The sequence below is a fragment of the Coregonus clupeaformis genome, chromosome 16 (genome assembly GCF_020615455.1).
Source record: "Coregonus clupeaformis isolate EN_2021a chromosome 16, ASM2061545v1, whole genome shotgun sequence".
Classification (NCBI taxonomy): Eukaryota; Metazoa; Chordata; class Actinopteri; order Salmoniformes; family Salmonidae; genus Coregonus; species Coregonus clupeaformis.
The window spans coordinates 6,824,749-6,845,155 of NC_059207.1; the positions used below are offsets into that span (position 1 = coordinate 6,824,749).

At 47.2% G+C, this 20,407-nt stretch overlaps 1 protein-coding gene across 1 annotated transcript in view; it reads right to left on the reverse strand.

Moving 5' to 3' along the window:
* Positions 1 to 20,407, reverse strand: part of zfr (zinc finger RNA binding protein) — a 77,769-nt gene that overhangs the window by 16,512 nt on the left and 40,850 nt on the right. The window contains 4 exon segments of the mRNA XM_045225604.1: positions 1,481 to 1,600; positions 4,829 to 5,013; positions 16,950 to 17,130; positions 17,132 to 17,251. Coding sequence (XP_045081539.1) covers positions 1,481 to 1,600; positions 4,829 to 5,013; positions 16,950 to 17,130; positions 17,132 to 17,251 — 606 coding nt within the window.

The window sequence follows — 20,407 nt, forward strand, 5'->3', positions numbered from 1 at the left end:
TCATCAAAGCTTGATGTTTTGGGTTGTGCCCTAGCACTACACAGCTGATTCAGATCAAAGCTTGATGAGTTGCTTAGTTGAAAATCAGCTGTGCAGTGCTAGGGCACACCTCCATGTTGTTTCCTATGACAGTGATCAACCCGGGGTCGACTGGTTAGAAAAGTGACTCCTGCTGTTCAGTGACTCCACTAACCATATAAAGCAGGCGGTGTCTCCTGTCCTTCAGTGACTCCACTAACCATATACAGCAGGCGGTGTCTCCTGCCCTTCAGTGACTCCACTAACCATATACAGCAGGCGGTGTCTCCTGCCCTTCAGTGACTCCACTAACCATATAAAGCAGGCGGTGTCTCCTGCCCTTCAGTGACTCCACTAACCATATACAGCAGGCGGTGTCTCCTGCCCTTCAGTGACTCCACTAACCATATACAGCAGGCGGTGTCTCCTGCCCTTCAGTGACTCCACTAACCATATAAAGCAGGCGGTGTCTCCTGCCCTTCAGTGACTCCACTAACCATATAAAGCAGGTGGTGTCTCTGCCCTTCAGTGACTCCACTAACCATATACAGCAGGCGGTGTCTCCTGCCCTTCAGTGACTCCACTAACCATATACAGCAGGCGGTGTCTCCTGCCCTTCAGTGACTCCACTAACCATATAAAGCAGGCGGTGTCTCCTGCCCTTCAGTGACTCCACTAACCATATAAAGCAGGTGGTGTCTCCTGCCCTTCAGTGACTCCACTAACCATATAAAGCAGGCGGTGTCTCCTGCCCTTCAGTGACTCCACTAACCATATAAAGCAGGTGGTGTCTCCTGCCCTTCAGTGACTCCACTAACCATATACAGCAGGCGGTGTCTCCTGCCCTTCAGTGACTCCACTAACCATATACAGCAGGCGGTGTCTCCTGCTCTTCAGTGACTCCACTAACCATATACAGCAGGCGGTGTCTCCTGCCCTTCAGTGACTCCACTAACCTTGTACTGCAGGCGGTGTCTCCTGTCCTTCAGTGACTCCACTAACCATATAAAGCAGGCGGTGTCTCCTGCCCTTCAGTGACTCCACTAACCATATACAGCAGGCGGTGTCTCCTGCCCTTCAGTGACTCCACTAACCATATACAGCAGGCGGTGTCTCCTGCCCTTCAGTGACTCCACTAACCATATAAAGCAGGTGGTGTCTCCTGTCCTTCAGTGACTCCACTAACCATATACAGCAGGCGATGTCTCCTGCCCTTCAGTGACTCCACTAACCATATACAGCAGGCGGTGTCTCCTGCCCTTCAGTGACTCCACTAACCTTGTACTGCAGGCGGTGTCTCCTGTCCTTCAGTGACTCCACTAACCATATACAGCAGGCGGTGTCTCCTGCCCTTCAGTGACTCCACTAACCATATACAGCAGGCGGTGTCTCCTGCCCTTCAGTGACTCCACTAACCATATACAGCAGGCGGTGTCTCCTGCCCTTCAGTGACTCCACTAACCTTGTACTGCAGGCGGTGTCTCCTGCCCTTCAGATGCATCTCTTTGGCATTGGGATCATTGAAGCTACATTCACACAGCTTGCAGTGGAACCGGATCACCTTGCCTTCGTCATTACGCACCTACAAATAAGAAATGTTTTATGAATTTTTCAACACAAAAGATGGTATTTTGACTATAGAAGTAAGCAATGTTTCAAATACTGTACTTCATTGTTAATGTGGAACTGTTATGCGTCGGGCCAAGGAGTCATAGGTCATTTTAAAAGAGTTTGATGCCCCTGTTGCCATTGAATGTACGGCTCCGGATCCGACATTTCGGGATCTTTAGTCCGCCGGACTAAAAGATCCGGAGCTTCCCAAAGCTTCTGCGCATGTGTCGATCACGTTCTGATCAAAGCTGAATCAATGTCTGCAGATCACCTAATGATCACAGTATTCTACATAACATAGTATAACGTTACTGTAAGACAACACCAACAATCTAACTTTACCATTTGCCAGAGTAGCCTGTTCTCTAGGAGTAGAGACTGGGTAAAGAGCATGTTCTCTAGGAGTAGAGACTGGGTAAAGAGCCTGTTCTCTAGGAGTAGAGACTGGGTAAAGAGCCTGTTCTCTAGGAGTAGAGACTGGGTAAAGAGCCTGTTCTCTAGGAGTAGAGACTGGGTAAAGAGCCTGTTCTCTAGGAGTAGAGACTGGGTAAAGAGCCTGTTCTCTACAGTACTGGTCAAAGGTTTTGAGAATGAAACAAATATTAATTTTCACAAAGTCCGTTTTTTATTTTATGGCAATTTGCATATACTCCAGAATGTTATGAAGAGTGATCAGATGAATTGCAATTAATTGCAAAGTCCCCCATTTGCCATGAAAATGACCTTAACCCCCCCCCCAAAAAAATGCCACTTAATTTCAGCCTTGCCACAAAAGGACCAGCTGCCATCATGTCAGTGATTCTGTCCAGTGAGTGTGAGGAAAGAGTCCAGTGAGTGTGTGGGTAGAGTCCAGTGAGTGTGTGGGTAGAGTCCAGTGAGTGTGTGGGTAGAGTCCAGTGAGTGTGTGGGTAGAGTCCAGTGAGTGTGTGGGTAGAGTCCAGTGAGTGTGTGGGTAGAGTCCAGTGAGTGTGTGGGTAGAGTCCAGTGAGTGTGTGGGTAGAGTCCAGTGAGTGTGTGGGTAGAGTCCAGTGAGTGTGTGGGTAGAGTCCAGTGAGTGTGAGGGTAGAGTCCAGTGAGTGTGAGGGTAGAGTCCAGTGAGTGTGTGGGTAGAGCCCAGTGAGTGTGTGGGTAGAGCCCAGTGAGTGTGTGGGTAGAGCCCAGTGAGTGTGTGGGTAGAGCCCAGTGAGTGTGTGGGTAGAGTCCAGTGAGTGTGTGGGAAGAGTCCAGTGAGTGTGAGGAAAGAGTCCAGTGAGTGTGTGGGTAGAGTCCAGTGAGTGTGAGGAAAGAGTCCAGTGAGTGTGTGGGTAGAGTCCAGTGAGTGTGTGGGTAGAGTCCAGTGAGTGTGTGGGTAGAGCCCAGTGAGTGTGTGGGTAGAGCCCAGTGAGTATGTGGGTAGAGTCCAGGGAGTGTGTGGGTAGAGTCCAGTGAGTGTGTGGGAAGAGCCCAGTGAGTATGTGGGTAGAGTCCAGGGAGTGTGTGGGTAGAGTCCAGTGAGTGTGTGGGAAGAGTCCAGTGAGTGTGTGGATAGAGCCCAGTGAGTATGTGGGTAGAGTCCAGGGAGTGTGTGGGTAGAGTCCAGTGAGTGTGTGGGAAGAGTCCAGTGAGTGTGTGGGTAGAGTCCAGTGAGTGTGAGGAAAGAGTCCAGTGAGTGTGTGGGTAGAGTCCAGTGAGTGTGTGGGTAGAGTCCAGTGAGTGTGTGGGTAGAGTCCAGGGAGTGTGTGGGTAGAGTCCAGTGAGTGTGTGGGTAGAGTCCAGTGAGTGTGTGGGTAGAGTCCAGTGAGTGTGTGGGTAGAGTCCAGTGAGTGTGTGGGTAGAGTCCAGTGAGTGTGTGGGTAGAGTCCAGTGAGTGTGTGGGTAGAGTCCAGTGAGTGTGAGGAAAGAGTCCAGTGAGTGTGCATAGAGCAATGTAAATAGTCTGGGTGGCCATTTGATTAGCTGTTCAGCAGTCTTGGGGGTAAAAGCTGTTCAGGAGCCTTTTGGACCTAAACTTGGCGCTCCGGTACCGCTTGCTGTGCGGTAGCAGAGAGAACAGTCTATGACTAAGGTGACTGGAGTCTTTGACCATTTTTAGGGCCTTCCCCTGACACCACCTGGTATAGAGGTCCTGGATGGCAGGAAGCTTGGCCCCAGTGATGTACTGGGCCGTACGCACTACCCTCTGTAGTGCCTTGCGGTCGGAGGCTGAGCAGTTGCCATACCAAGCGGTAATGCAACCAGTCAGGATGCTCTCGATGGTGCGGCTGTATAACTTTGAGGATCTGAGGACCCATGCCAAATCTTTTCAGTCTCCTTTTCAGTCTTGTGTCCTCTTCACGACTGTGTTGGTGTGTTCGGACCATGATAGGTCCTTAGTGACGTGGACACCGAAGAACATGAACATCTCAACCCGCGCCACTACAGCCCCGTCGATGAGAATGGGGGCGTGCTCGGCCCTCCGTTTCCTGAATGGGGGCGTGCTCGGCCCTCCGTTTTTCCTGTAGTCCACAATCAGCTCCTTTATCTTGCCTCTGGGCAACTATTTGACAATTCATACTTTATGATCCAGTATTTCTAACCGGTTTTGTTTGTAAGCTGAAAATGGACAGTGAGCAGGGATGTACAACTGGCCAATGAAAAACAAAATACTTTCTGACATCATAGAATATGAGGTCGTCCTGCAGGTTTCTGAAATTAATTCAGTTTTGTGGGAATCTGTTGGGTGAAAGAAGAGCCTTTTCTACACTGATGTCGCTAACAAGCTCCTTTGTATCTGTGGTAAGTTCATCATCTAGAAGCTATATTGTCGGTCGGTCTATTGAAACTCTACACTTAAGCTGTTGTGATACTGCACGTCGAATTGGATTCCCGCTAAACCAGGTATAGAGATGAACAAGGAAGTGAGGTTTTGAGAAAATGCTCTGTACTAGAGAGTTCTCTCCTCTTGCTTTGACGTCTGATTTGTCTGCGCCCGTCTTTGTCAATAAAGCATCTCTTGCCCTGGAGGCCGACCTGATCGATCTTCATTATTGTTCACCCCCTAAGTCCTTCAGAATGATAAGCAATATAGTCCACTACACCTGTGGCAAAACATTCACTCTGTGATCTGGGTCTATGTGATCTGGGTCTATGTGATCTGGGTCTATGTGATCTGGGTCTATGTGATCTGGGTCTATGTGATCTGGGTCTATGTGATCTGGGTCTATGTGATCTCAACCCGTACCTCTTCCACATAGTCGTGTCCAACAGGCTGCACGTCACTCTGCAGGGCGGCCAGGGTGGACAGCGAATCAGAGGACTCGTTCTTCGTCTCCTGAGGTTGGGGGACCAATGAGGGCGGAGGAGGCTTGGATGCCTCCACCTTGGCTTCCTCGGTCACCTTCCCAGTAGTCTGGAGCTTGCTTCCCCCTGGAGACGGAAGAATTCCAGAATCAGAACTGATGAGGATTGGTAGAAAATTACAGAATAGAGCTTCTTGCAGCTTTACATGGACCAGATGCCAAAGAGTCTAGCCAGCCAAAGATGAAAGCCTAAGGGGCGGGCAGGTAGCCTAGCGGTTAAGAGCGTTGGGCCAGTAACCGAAGGGTCTCTGGTTCGAATCCCTGGTGTGGCATATTAAGAAGCCGATTAAACAGCACGATCATTACACAGATGCGCCTTGTGCTGGGGACAATAAAATGCCACTAAAATGTGCAGTTTTGTTACACAACACAATGCCACATATGTCTCAAGTTTTGAGGGAGCGCGCAATTGGCATGCTGACTGCAGGAATGTCCACCAGAACTGTCGCCAGAGAATTGAATGTTAATTTCTCTACCATAAGCCGCCTTCAACATCGTTTTAGAGAATTTGGCAGTATGTCCAACCGGCCTCATAACCGCAGACCACGTGTATGGCGTCATGTGTGGGCGAGCGGTTTGCTGATGTCAACATTGTGAACAGAGTGCCCCATGGTGGTGGGGTTATGGTTATGGTATGGGCAGGCATAAGCTACGGACAACGAACACAATTGTATGTTATCGATGGCAATTTGAATGCACAAAAATTCCGTGACGAGATCCTGAGGCCCATTGTATTAAAGGTATCTGTGACCAAGAGATGCATATCTATATTCCCAGTCATGTGAAATCCATAGATTAGGGCCTAATGAATTTATTTCAATTGACTGATTTCCCCATATGAACTGTAACTCAGTAAAATCAATGAAATGGTTCCAAATTTCGGTCAATTTTGCTGCCGACTAACCGATCCTCACGAACCTCATTAACCAGTCAACAAAATGGTTAAAATTTTTTCCAAACAGTAAAATGACGTGACCAATAGAAAACAAGGAACAGACACATTTCATTAAGAGCTTTAAAATGGAAAGACCCAACATTAGCAAGCCTATCGTCTGCAACTTCAGTAATGAAGCAGCTAATAAAATGCAATTCATGGGAAAAACGCTGTTCTAAACAGCGTCCATAACGAGAGCGGTTCCATACGTGACAGAGATGAACATCTCAGTTAGAAACTTAGAAAGAGGAGGAGTCTATTAGCAACTAGGATGGGGATTGTGCCTTTGGCTTCTAGACAACGAAATAAAGTTGATATGAAAACCAATAGAACAGGAGAGAAATGATGGTTAACGGCACGTTTCTATGGATGGATTTTGGCTAAGCTACTTTGAAGCGAGGTAAGACGCGCCTCATTATTTGAAATAAAACAAAAACGTTCAGGTTTCAAAACAATCACACTGCCTCCAGCTCACATGACGTTATGCTGCCTCCAGCTCACATGACGTCATGCTGCCTCCAGCTCACATGACGTCATGCTGCCTCCAGCTCACATGACGTTAAGCTGCCTCCAGCAGTGGGTGACGTGCTGACAGCCTGCCTACAGATTATAACCTATGCACTCGAACGGCAAAATGAGAGGCGCTTTAATTATGAGTTGAGAAATAAAAAGCTATTTTTAATCTTTGCCATCAAAACAGTTTAACGCTCGTTTAGAATTTTTAATTGTTGCGCAATGACTGGAATTATGTTTCACGTTTCACTCCAGGACCAGCTATTTGAGGAGCTGCTCTGAATGCTGTCTGACAGGTGGTAGTTAATGCCTCTCCTCTAACTAGTCTCTGAATGCTGTCTGACAGGTGGTAGTTAATGCCTCTCCTCTCACTAGTCTCTGAATGCTGTCTGACAGGTCGTAGTTAATGCCTCTCCTCTCACTAGTCTCTAAATGCTGTCTGACAGGTGGTAGTTAATGCCTCTCATCTCACTAGTCTCTGAATGCTGTCTGACAGGTGGTAGTTAATGCCTCTCCTCTAACTAGTCTCTGAATGCTGTCTGACAGGTGGTAGTTAATGCTTCTCCTCTCACTAGTCTCTGAATGCTGTCTGACAGGTGGTAGTTAATGCCTCTCCTCTCACTAGTCTCTGAATGCTGTCTGACAGGTGGTAGTTAATGCCTCTCATCTCACTAGTCTCTGAATGCTGTCTGACAGGTGGTAGTTAATGCCTCATCTCACTAGTCTCTGAATGCTGTCTGACAGGTGGTAGTTAATGCCTCTCATCTCACTAGGCTCTGAATGCTGTCTGACAGGTGGTAGTTAATGCCTCTCCTCTAACTAGTCTCTGAATGCTGTCTGACAGGTGGTAGTTAATGCCTCTCATCTCACTAGTCTCTGAATGCTGTCTGACAGGTGGTAGTTAATGCCTCTCCTCTAACTAGTCTCTGAATGCTGTCTGACAGGTGGTAGTTAATGCCTCTCCTCTAACTAGTCTCTGAATGCTGTCTGACAGGTGGTAGTTAATGCCTCATCTCACTAGTCTCTGAATGCTGTCTGACAGGTGGTAGTTAATGCCTCATCTCACTAGTCTCTGAATGCTGTCTAACAGGTGGTAGTTAATGCCTCTCATCTCACTAGTCTCTGAATGCTGTCTGACAGGTGGTAGTTAATGCCCTCATCTAACTAGTCTCTGAATGCTGTCTGACAGGTGGTAGTTAATGCCTCTCATCTCACTAGTCTCTGAATGCTGTCTGACAGGTGGTAGTTAATGCCTCTCCTCTAACTAGTCTCTGAATGCTGTCTGACAGGTGGTAGTTAATGCCTCATCTCACTAGTCTCTGAATGCTGTCTGACAGGTGGTAGTTAATGCCTCTCCTCTCACTAGTCTCTAAATGCTGTCTGACAGGTGGTAGTTAATGCCTCTCATCTCACTAGTCTCTGAATGCTGTCTGACAGGTGGTAGTTAATGCCTCTCCTCTAACTAGTCTCTGAATGCTGTCTGACAGGTGGTAGTTAATGCCTCATCTAACTAGTCTCTGAATGCTGTCTGACAGGTGGTAGTTAATGCCTCTCCTCTAACTAGTCTCTGAATGCTGTCTGACAGGTGGTAGTTAATGCCTCTCCTCTCACTAGTCTCTGAATGCTGTCTGACAGGTGGTAGTTAATGCCTCATCTAACTAGTCTCTGAATGCTGTCTGACAGGTGGTAGTTAATGCCTCTCCTCTAACTAGTCTCTGAATGCTGTCTGACAGGTGGTAGTTAATGCCTCATCTCACTAGTCTCTGAATGCTGTCTGACAGGTGGTAGTTAATGCCTCTCCTCTAACTAGTCTCTGAATGCTGTCTGACAGGTGGTAGTTAATGCCTCTCCTCTAACTAGTCTCTGAATGCTGTCTGACAGGTGGTAGTTAATGCCTCTCCTCTCACTAGTCTCTGAATGCTGTCTGACAGGTGGTAGTTAATGCCTCTCATCTCACTAGTCTCTGAATGCTGTCTGACAGGTGGTAGTTAATGCCTCATCTCACTAGTCTCTGAATGCTGTCTGACGGGTGGTAGTTAATGCCTCATCTCACTAGTCTCTGAATGCTGTCTGACAGGTGGTAGTTAATGCCTCTCCTCTAACTAGTCTCTGAATGCTGTCTGACAGGTGGTAGTTAATGCCTCTCATCTCACTAGTCTCTGAATGCTGTCTGACAGGTGGTAGTTAATGCCTCTCCTCTAACTAGTCTCTGAATGCTGTCTAACAGGTGGTAGTTAATGCCTCTCCTCTAACTAGTCTCTGAATGCTGTCTGACAGGTGGTAGTTAATGCCTCTCCTCTAACTAGTCTCTGAATGCTGTCTGACAGGTGGTAGTTAATGCCTCTCCTCTAACTAGTCTCTGAATGCTGTCTGACAGGTGGTAGTTAATGCCTCATCTCACTAGTCTCTGAATGCTGTCTGACAGGTGGTAGTTAATGCCTCTCATCTCACTAGTCTCTGAATGCTGTCTGACAGGTGGTAGTTAATGCCTCTCCTCTAACTAGTCTCTGAATGCTGTCTAACAGGTGGTAGTTAATGCCTCTCCTCTAACTAGTCTCTGAATGCTGTCTGACAGGTGGTAGTTAATGCCTCTCCTCTAACTAGTCTCTGAATGCTGTCTGACAGGTGGTAGTTAATGCCTCTCCTCTAACTAGTCTCTGAATGCTGTCTGACAGGTGGTAGTTAATGCCTCTCATCTCACTAGTCTCTGAATGCTGTCTAACAGGTGGTAGTTAATGCCTCTCCTCTAACTAGTCTCTGAATGCTGTCTGACAGGTGGTAGTTAATGCCTCTCCTCTAACTAGTCTCTGAATGCTGTCTAACAGGTGGTAGTTAATGCCTCTCCTCTAACTAGTCTCTGAATGCTGTCTGACAGGTGGTAGTTAATGCCTCTCCTCTAACTAGTCTCTGAATGCTGTCTGACAGGTGGTAGTTAATGCCTCTCCTCTAACTAGTCTCTGAATGCTGTCTGACAGGTGGTAGTTAATGCCTCCTCTCACTAGTCTCTGAATGCTGTCTGACAGGTGGTAGTTAATGCCTCTCCTCTAACTAGTCTCTGAATGCTGTCTGACAGGTGGTAGTTAATGCCTCTCATCTCACTAGTCTCTGAATGCTGTCTGACAGGTGGTAGTTAATGCCTCTCCTCTAACTAGTCTCTGAATGCTGTCTGACAGGTGGTAGTTAATGCCTCTCCTCTCACTAGTCTCTGAATGCTGTCTGACAGGTGGTAGTTAATGCCTCTCCTCTAACTAGTCTCTGAATGCTGTCTGACAGGTGGTAGTTAATGCCTCTCCTCTAACTAGTCTCTGAATGCTGTCTGACAGGTGGTAGTTAATGCCTCATCTCACTAGTCTCTGAATGCTGTCTGACAGGTGGTAGTTAATGCCTCTCATCTCACTAGTCTCTGAATGCTGTCTGACAGGTGGTAGTTAATGCCTCTCCTCTCACTAGTCTCTGAATGCTGTCTGACAGGTGGTAGTTAATGCCTCTCCTCTAACTAGTCTCTGAATGCTGTCTGACAGGTGGTAGTTAATGCCTCTCCTCTAACTAGTCTCTGAATGCTGTCTGACAGGTGGTAGTTAATGCCTCTCCTCTAACTAGTCTCTGAATGCTGTCTGACAGGTGGTAGTTAATGCCTCTCATCTCACTAGTCTCTGAATGCTGTCTGACAGGTGGTAGTTAATGCCTCTCCTCTCACTAGTCTCTGAATGCTGTCTGACAGGTGGTAGTTAATGCCTCTCATCTCACTAGTCTCTGAATGCTGTCTGACAGGTGGTAGTTAATGCCTCATCTCACTAGTCTCTGAATGCTGTCTGACAGGTGGTAGTTAATGCCTCTCATCTCACTAGTCTCTGAATGCTGTCTGACAGGTGGTAGTTAATGCCTCTCCTCTAACTAGTCTCTGAATGCTGTCTGACAGGTGGTAGTTAATGCCTCATCTCACTAGTCTCTGAATGCTGTCTGACAGGTGGTAGTTAATGCCTCATCTCACTAGTCTCTGAATGCTGTCTGACAGGTGGTAGTTAATGCCTCTCCTCTAACTAGTCTCTGAATGCTGTCTGACAGGTGGTAGTTAATGCCTCATCTCACTAGTCTCTGAATGCTGTCTGACAGGTGGTAGTTAATGCCTCATCTCACTAGGCTCTGAATGCTGTCTGACAGGTGGTAGTTAATGCCTCTCCTCTAACTAGTCTCTGAATGCTGTCTGACAGGTGGTAGTTAATGCCTCTCCTCTCACTAGTCTCTGAATGCTGTCTGACAGGTGGTAGTTAATGCCTCTCCTCTCACTAGTCTCTGAATGCTGTCTGACAGGTGGTAGTTAATGCCTCTCCCTCTCACTAGGCTCTGAATGCTGTCTGACAGGTGGTAGTTAATGCCTCTCCTCTAACTAGTCTCTGAATGCTGTCTGACAGGTGGTAGTTAATGCCTCTCCTCTCACTAGTCTCTGAATGCTGTCTGACAGGTGGTAGTTAATGCCTCTCCTCTCACTAGGCTCTGAATGCTGTCTGACAGGTGGTAGTTAATGCCTCTCCTCTAACTAGTCTCTGAATGCTGTCTGACAGGTGGTAGTTAATGCCTCTCCTCTAACTAGTCTCTGAATGCTGTCTGACAGGTGGTAGTTAATGCCTCTCCTCTCACTAGGCTCTGAATGCTGTCTGACAGGTGGTAGTTAATGCCTCTCCTCTAACTAGTCTCTGAATGCTGTCTGACAGGTGGTAGTTAATGCCTCTCCTCTCACTAGTCTCTGAATGCTGTCTGACAGGTGGTAGTTAATGCCTCTCCTCTCACTAGGCTCTGAATGCTGTCTGACAGGTGGTAGTTAATGCCTCTCCTCTAACTAGTCTCTGAATGCTGTCTGACAGGTGGTAGTTAATGCCTCTCCTCTAACTAGTCTCTGAATGCTGTCTGACAGGTGGTAGTTAATGCCTCTCCTCTCACTAGGCTCTGAATGCTGTCTGACAGGTGGTAGTTAATGCCTCTCCCTCTAACTAGTCTCTGAATGCTGTCTGACAGGTGGTAGTTAATGCCTCTCCTCTAACTAGTCTCTGAATGCTGTCTGACAGGTGGTAGTTAATGCCTCTCATCTCACTAGTCTCTGAATGCTGTCTGACAGGTGGTAGTTAATGCCTCTCATCTCACTAGTCTCTGAATGCTGTCTGACAGGTGGTAGTTAATGCCTCTCCTCTCACTAGTCTCTGAATGCTGTCTGACAGGTGGTAGTTAATGCCTCTCCTCTCACTAGTCTCTGAATGCTGTCTGACAGGTGGTAGTTAATGCCTCATCTCACTAGTCTCTGAATGCTGTCTGACAGGTGGTAGTTAATGCCTCTCCTCTCACTAGTCTCTGAATGCTGTCTGACAGGTGGTAGTTAATGCCTCTCATCTCACTAGTCTCTGAATGCTGTCTGACAGGTGGTAGTTAATGCCTCTCCTCTCACTAGTCTCTGAATGCTGTCTGACAGGTGGTAGTTAATGCCCTCATCTCACTAGTCTCTGAATGCTGTCTGACAGGTGGTAGTTAATGCCTCATCTCACTAGTCTCTGAATGCTGTCTGACAGGTGGTAGTTAATGCCCTCCTCTCACTAGTCTCTGAATGCTGTCTGACAGGTGGTAGTTAATGCCTCTCCTCTCACTAGTCTCTGAATGCTGTCTGACAGGTGGTAGTTAATGCCTCATCTCACTAGTCTCTGAATGCTGTCTGACAGGTGGTAGTTAATGCCTCATCTCACTAGTCTCTGAATGCTGTCTGACAGGTGGTAGTTAATGCCTCATCTCACTAGGCTCTGAATGCTGTCTGACAGGTGGTAGTTAATGCCTCATCTCACTAGTCTCTGAATGCTGTCTGACAGGTGGTAGTTAATTATGCTCCTCTAACTAGTCTCTGAATGCTGTCTGACAGGTGGTAGTTAATGCCTCATCTCACTAGTCTCTGAATGCTGTCTGACAGGTGGTAGTTAATGCCTCTCCTCTCACTAGTCTCTGAATGCTGTCTGACAGGTGGTAGTTAATGCCTCTCCTCTAACTAGTCTCTGAATGCTGTCTGACAGGTGGTAGTTAATGCCTCTCCTCTCACTAGTCTCTGAATGCTGTCTGACAGGTGGTAGTTAATGCCTCTCCTCTCACTAGTCTCTGAATGCTGTCTGACAGGTGGTAGTTAATGCCTCTCCTCTAACTAGTCTCTGAATGCTGTCTGACAGGTGGTAGTTAATGCCTCTCCTCTCACTAGTCTCTGAATGCTGTCTGACAGGTGGTAGTTAATGCCTCTCCTCTCACTAGTCTCTGAATGCTGTCTGACAGGTGGTAGTTAATGCCTCTCCTCTAACTAGTCTCTGAATGCTGTCTGACAGGTGGTAGTTAATGCCTCTCCTCTCACTAGTCTCTGAATGCTGTCTGACAGGTGGTAGTTAATGCCTCATCTCACTAGGCTCTGAATGCTGTCTGACAGGTGGTAGTTAATGCCTCTCCTCTAACTAGTCTCTGAATGCTGTCTGACAGGTGGTAGTTAATGCCTCATCTCACTAGTCTCTGAATGCTGTCTGACAGGTGGTAGTTAATGCCTCTCCTCTCACTAGTCTCTGAATGCTGTCTGACAGGTGGTAGTTAATGCCTCATCTCACTAGTCTCTGAATGCTGTCTGACAGGTGGTAGTTAATGCCTCCTCTAACTAGTCTCTGAATGCTGTCTGACAGGTGGTAGTTAATGCCTCTCATCTCACTAGTCTCTGAATGCTGTCTGACAGGTGGTAGTTAATGCCTCTCATCTCACTAGTCTCTGAATGCTGTCTGACAGGTGGTAGTTAATGCCTCTCCTCTCACTAGTCTCTGAATGCTGTCTGACAGGTGGTAGTTAATGCCTCTCTCTCACTAGTCTCTGAATGCTGTCTGACAGGTGGTAGTTAATGCCTCCTCTCACTAGTCTCTGAATGCTGTCTGACAGGTGGTAGTTAATGCCTCTCCTCTCACTAGTCTCTGAATGCTGTCTGACAGGTGGTAGTTAATGCCTCATCTCACTAGGCTCTGAATGCTGTCTGACAGGTGGTAGTTAATGCCTCTCCTCTCACTAGTCTCTGAATGCTGTCTGACAGGTGGTAGTTAATGCCTCTCCTCTCACTAGTCTCTGAATGCTGTCTGACAGGTGGTAGTTAATGCCTCATCTCACTAGTCTCTGAATGCTGTCTGACAGGTGGTAGTTAATGCCTCTCATCTAACTAGTCTCTGAATGCTGTCTGACAGGTGGTAGTTAATGCCTCATCTCACTAGTCTCTGAATGCTGTCTGACAGGTGGTAGTTAATGCCTCTCCTCTCACTAGTCTCTGAATGCTGTCTGACAGGTGGTAGTTAATGCCTCTCATCTAACTAGTCTCTGAATGCTGTCTGACAGGTGGTAGTTAATGCCTCTCCTCTAACTAGTCTCTGAATGCTGTCTGACAGGTGGTAGTTAATGCCTCTCATCTCACTAGTCTCTGAATGCTGTCTGACAGGTGGTAGTTAATGCCTCTCCTCTAACTAGTCTCTGAATGCTGTCTGACAGGTGGTAGTTAATGCCTCTCATCTCACTAGTCTCTGAATGCTGTCTGACAGGTGGTAGTTAATGCCTCTCATCTCACTAGTCTCTGAATGCTGTCTGACAGGTGGTAGTTAATGCCTCTCCTCTAACTAGTCTCTGAATGCTGTCTGACAGGTGGTAGTTAATGCCTCTCATCTCACTAGTCTCTGAATGCTGTCTGACAGGTGGTAGTTAATGCCTCATCTCACTAGTCTCTGAATGCTGTCTGACAGGTGGTAGTTAATGCCTCTCCTCTAACTAGTCTCTGAATGCTGTCTGACAGGTGGTAGTTAATGCCTCTCCTCTAACTAGTCTCTGAATGCTGTCTGACAGGTGGTAGTTAATGCCCTCATCTCACTAGTCTCTGAATGCTGTCTGACAGGTGGTAGTTAATGCCTCTCATCTCACTAGTCTCTGAATGCTGTCTGACAGGTGGTAGTTAATGCCTCTCCTCTAACTAGTCTCTGAATGCTGTCTGACAGGTGGTAGTTAATGCCTCTCTCATCTCACTAGTCTCTGAATGCTGTCTGACAGGTGGTAGTTAATGCCTCATCTCACTAGTCTCTGAATGCTGTCTGACAGGTGGTAGTTAATGCCTCTCATCTCACTAGTCTCTGAATGCTGTCTGACAGGTGGTAGTTAATGCCCTCATCTCACTAGTCTCTGAATGCTGTCTGACAGGTGGTAGTTAATGCCTCTCATCTCACTAGTCTCTGAATGCTGTCTGACAGGTGGTAGTTAATGCCTCTCCTCTAACTAGTCTCTGAATGCTGTCTGACAGGTGGTAGTTAATGCCTCTCATCTCACTAGTCTCTGAATGCTGTCTGACAGGTGGTAGTTAATGCCTCATCTCACTAGTCTCTGAATGTTGTCTGACAGGTGGTAGTTAATGCCTCTCCTCTAACTAGTCTCTGAATGCTGTCTGACAGGTGGTAGTTAATGCCTCTCATCTCACTAGTCTCTGAATGCTGTCTGACAGGTGGTAGTTAATGCCTCATCTCACTAGTCTCTGAATGCTGTCTGACAGGTGGTAGTTAATGCCTCTCATCTCACTAGTCTCTGAATGCTGTCTGACAGGTGGTAGTTAATGCCTCTCCTCTAACTAGTCTCTGAATGCTGTCTGACAGGTGGTAGTTAATGCCTCTCCTCTCACTAGGCTCTGAATGCTGTCTGACAGGTGGTAGTTAATGCCTCTCCTCTCACTAGTCTCTGAATGCTGTCTGACAGGTGGTAGTTAATGCCTCTCCTCTCACTAGTCTCTGAATGCTGTCTGACAGGTGGTAGTTAATGCCTCTCATCTCACTAGTCTCTGAATGCTGTCTGACAGGTGGTAGTTAATGCCTCTCCTCTAACTAGTCTCTGAATGCTGTCTGACAGGTGGTAGTTAATGCCTCTCATCTCACTAGTCTCTGAATGCTGTGGCGTGTGATAAGATGCATGACGACTAATGAAAATACACACACCAATTTAATTCCACTAAAATTATGCAAATGTCCCTATAGACCGATAAGCATGACCGGTCAAATTTATTTATTTTGGGCAGCTAACCGATGAACGGTTGAGCGTTAACATCCCCGAGCGAGCGAGCGAGAGAGATGAGAAACTGTCAGAACAGTCGGTCTGAAAGCCTCAGCGACTGGCAGCGATTCAGATCCACATTGGCATGTACTGCCAACACAGCTACCCTACCACAGACTACCCTACCACAGACTAGCCTACCACAGACTAGCCTACCACAGACTAGCCTACCACAGACTAGCCTACCACAGACTAGCCTACCACAGACTAGCCTACCACAGACTACCCTACCACAGACTAGCCTACCACAGACTACCCTACCACAGACTACCCTACCACAGACTACCCTACCACAGACTAGCCTGGAGCAGACTACCCTACCACAGACTAGCCTACCACAGACTACCCTACCACAGACTACCCTACCACAGACTAGCCTACCACAGACTAGCCTGGAGCAGACTACCCTACCACAGACTACCCTACCACAGACTACCCTACCACAGACTACCCTACCACAGACTAGCCTACCACAGACTAGCCTGGAGCAGACTACCCTACCACAGACTACCCTACCACAGACTACCCTACCACAGACTAGCCTGGAGCAGACTACCCTACCACAGACTACCCTACCACAGACTACCCTACCACAGACTACCCTACCACAGACTAGCCTACCACAGACAGCCTGGAAGACTACCACAGACACAGACTACCCACCACAGACACCCTACCACAGACTACCTAACAGACCCTGGAGCAGACTACCCTACCACAGACAGCCTAGAGCAGACTACCCTACCACAGACTACCCTACCACAGACTAGCCTGGAGCAGACTACCCTACCACAGACTAGCCTGGAGCAGACTACCCTACCACAGACTAGCCTACCACAGACTACCCTACCACAGACTAGCCTGGAGCAGACTACCCTACCACAGACTAGCCTGGAGCAGACTACCCTACCACAGACTAGCCTACCACAGACTACCCTACCACAGACTACCCTACCACAGACTAGCCTGGAGCAGACTCAGCCTCTTTTCACTAGCATTTCATCAGGGACCATGTTCCACACGCAAAACCCATTTCATCAGGGACCATGTTCCACACGCAAAACCCATTTCATCAGGGACCATGTTCCACACCATTTCATCAGGGACCATGTTCACAAAACCCATTTCATCAGGGACAGTTCACGCAAAACCCATTTCATCAGGGACCATGTTCCACACGCAAAACCCATTTCATCAGGGACCATGTTCCACACGCAAAACCCATTTCATCAGGGACCATGTTCCACACGCAAAACCCATTTCAATAGGGGGCAAAAAAAGGTAATCATAAGAATAAATGGTCCTGAATAATTTTTTTAAAATAAATTCTCCGAATTGAAAAAGCTAACTTCAAGTTTCAGTGAATGATTGGATGTTTTGGATCTTTATTTAGGAGGGATGTACTGGAATGAAACACAACAGCCCCTTCTTACCGACAAAGTTGATCTTGGGGGTGTTGACCTTCTTGACAGCTGTGGTGGCTGCTGATAGGTTGTTCACCGCTAGACCTTTCCCCAGTCCGGCCCCAGCACCACCCTGGCTGACGATGTTAACCGGCTTCAGGTAGGAGGAGTTGGAGGAGGGGGGCAGGGAGGAGGCGGTGGTGGTGGAGCCAGTGGGGGTGGGAGGAGGGTGTTTTGGAGGGGGCTGCCGTGGTGGAGGTGGGGGTCTGGGTCACTACACTGGGCTCTGTGGAGGGGATGGGCTTCCCCAGCTTGGTGTGGAGCTTCACCACCTGACGGAGGAGACAATAAAATACAACTTTATATACACACACTGAACCAAAATATTTAAAAAACGCAACATGTAAAGCAGGGTTTCCCAAACTCTGTCCCCAGGGGTGCTCGTTTTGGTTTTTGCCACACAGCTGATTCAAAACGTATCAAAGCTTGATGAGGAGTAGGTCATTTGAAAAATCAGAGGTGTAGTGCACGGGGTCCCATGTTCCACGAGCTGAAATAAAAGATCCCTGAAATGTTTCATACGCACAAAGCTTATTTTCACAATTTTGCGCACAAAATTTGTTTACATCCCTGTTAGTGAGCATTTCTCCTTTGCTAAGACAATCCATCCACCTGACAGGTGTGGCATATCAAGAAGCTGATTAAACAGCACAATCATTACACAGGTGCACCTTGTGCCTGGGGCCAATAAAAGGCCACATAAATTAGCTGTTTTTTTCACAACACAATGCCACAGACGTCTCAAGTTTTGTGGGAGCGTGCAATTGGCATGTGACTGCAGGAATGTCCACCAGAGCTGTTGCCAGAGAATTGAATGTTCATTTCTCGCCAATATCGTTTTGGCAGTACGTCCAACCGGCATCTCAACCGCAGAGCGTGTGTAACCACGGCAGCCCTCCGCAGCCGTTGTTGGAACCTCTCCATCGCGCTGACAAACAATCATTCATTTAAGTGGTCCGTCGCACCACATGACGTGGTCCTCTGTAGCTCAGCTGGTAGAGCACGGCGCTTGTAACGCCAGGGTAGTGGGTTCGATCCCCAGGACCACCCATACGTAAAAATGTATGCACACATGACTGTAAGTCACTTTGGATAAAAGCGTCTGATAAATGGCATATTATTATTATTATTATTATATTTATTACTTTGAGTGTCCCTGTGTAACAATTTCCACGACAATAGATTTAAAAAAAAGAACCGATTCTAGCTCTGAAAAGATACCCAAAAAAATTGCCAATTATTTCAGGTCCAGTACCATCGTTGGGCCGCGGGTGTGAGAGATTCAGCAGGCTACTGGCGTTACACATCTGGCTAAAAGATTACTGTAGCTCTGTTGGAATCACTTTTATAGAAAACTTTGACACCTTTTGAGAAACTGAAGAGGTTCTACAGGAATGACGGAGTCCATCCAAATAATCTTGGCTGGACCAAGCCCTGCTCAGATAATCCCTGCCATTGTGTCGCTGAGTTGTTGCTGAGTTGTTGTAATAATGCAAAATGTAAATTATCTCTGGGGTGTTGGCAGTCAGAAGTAACCTAAAATGATGCCCCTCTTACTATCCTGCATGCCTATGTCAATCCTAAAGCTATTTTATGAAGTAATCATGTGTCTATGAGCTAGAGTTATAATTTTGGATCCCCATTAGCTGGGGTCCTGCAACTGTTTGCACTGAGGCAGATTTCCCTAGTAGGAAGTCCAGTATATGCAGCTCACCCTGCATTATCAGCTCAAAACATAAATAATATTGTAATGTCTACTTCTGATAAGCTTCCAAGTAAAGCAATAAAAACAATCAAGCATCCCGGAAAAGTATAAAAAATTGCCCACATTAAAACGTATGTAGCTTAAGAAACAAGGTTCATGAAATCAATAACTTGCTAGTAACAGATGACATTCATATTCTGACTATCTCACTTAGATAATACACTACCGCTCAAAAGTTTGGGGTCACTTAGAAATGTCCTTGTTTTCGAAAGAAAAGCAAAAAATGTTGTCCATTAAAATAACATCAAATTGATCAGAAATAAAGTGTAGACATTGTTCATGTTGTAAATGGCTATTGTAGCTGGAAATGGCTGATTTTTAATGGAATATCTACATAGGCGTACAGAGGCCCATTATCAGCAACCATCAGTCCTGTGTTCCAATGGCACATTGTGTTTGCTAATCCAAGTTTATCATTTTAAAAGGCTAATTGATCATTAGAAAACCCTTTTGCAATTATGTTAGCACAGCTGAAAACTGTTGTGCTGATTAAAGAAGCAATAAAACTGGCCTTCTTGAGACTAGTTGAGTATCTGGAGCATCAGCAATTGTGGGTTCGATTACAGGATCAAAATGGTCAGAAACAAATTACTTTCTTCTGAAACTCGTCAGTCTATTCTTGTTCTGAGAAATGAAGGCTATTCTATGCGAGAAATTGCCAAGAAATTGAAGATCTCGTACAACGCTGTGTACTACTCCCTTCACAGAACAGCGCAAACTGTCTCTAACCAGAATTGAAAGAGGAGTGGGAGGCCGCGGTGCACAACTGAGCAAGAGGACAAATACATGAGTGTCTAGTTTGAGAAACAGGCACCTCACAGGTCCTCAACTGGCAGCTTCATTAAATAGTACCCGCAAAAAAACAGTCTCAACGTCAACAGTGAAGAGGCGACTCCGGGATGCTGACCTTCTAGGCAGAGTTGCAAAGAAAAGCCATATCTCAGACGGCCAATTAAAAAGAAAAGACTAATATGGGCAGTCTTATTTGCAACTCTGCCTAGAAGGTCAGCATCAGTGTCATAGCCACTGCTGCAGTGACCCCTCCTACCCCCATGTCCCTAGTGTCATAGCCCTGCTCCAGTACCCCCTCCTACCCCCATGTCCCTAGTGTCATATCCCCTGCCCCAGTACCCCCTAGCACGTCCCTAGTGTCATATCCCTGCTCCAGTACTCCTCCTACCCCCATGTCCCTAGTGTCATATCCCTGCTCCAGTACCCTCCTACCCCCATGTCCCCTAGTGTCATATCCCTGCTCCAGTATCCCTACCCCCCATGTCCCTAGTGTCATATCCCTGCTCCAGTACCCCTCCTACCCCCATGTCCCTAGTGTCATATCCCTGCTCCAGTACCCTCCTACCCCCATGTCCCTAGTGTCATGCCAGCCTCTCCTACCCCCATGTCCCTAGTGTCATATCCCTGCTCCAGTACCCTCCTACCCCCATGTCCCTAGTGTCATATCCCTGCTCCAGTACCCTCCTACCCCATGTCCCTAGTGTCATAGCCCTGCTCCAGTACCCCTCCTACCCCCATGTCCCTAGTGTCATATCCCTGCTCCAGTACCCCTCCTACCCCCATGTCCCTAGTGTCATATCCCTGCTCCAGTACCCCCTCCTACCCCCATGTCCCTAGTGTCATATCCCTGCTCCCCCTCCTACCCCCATGT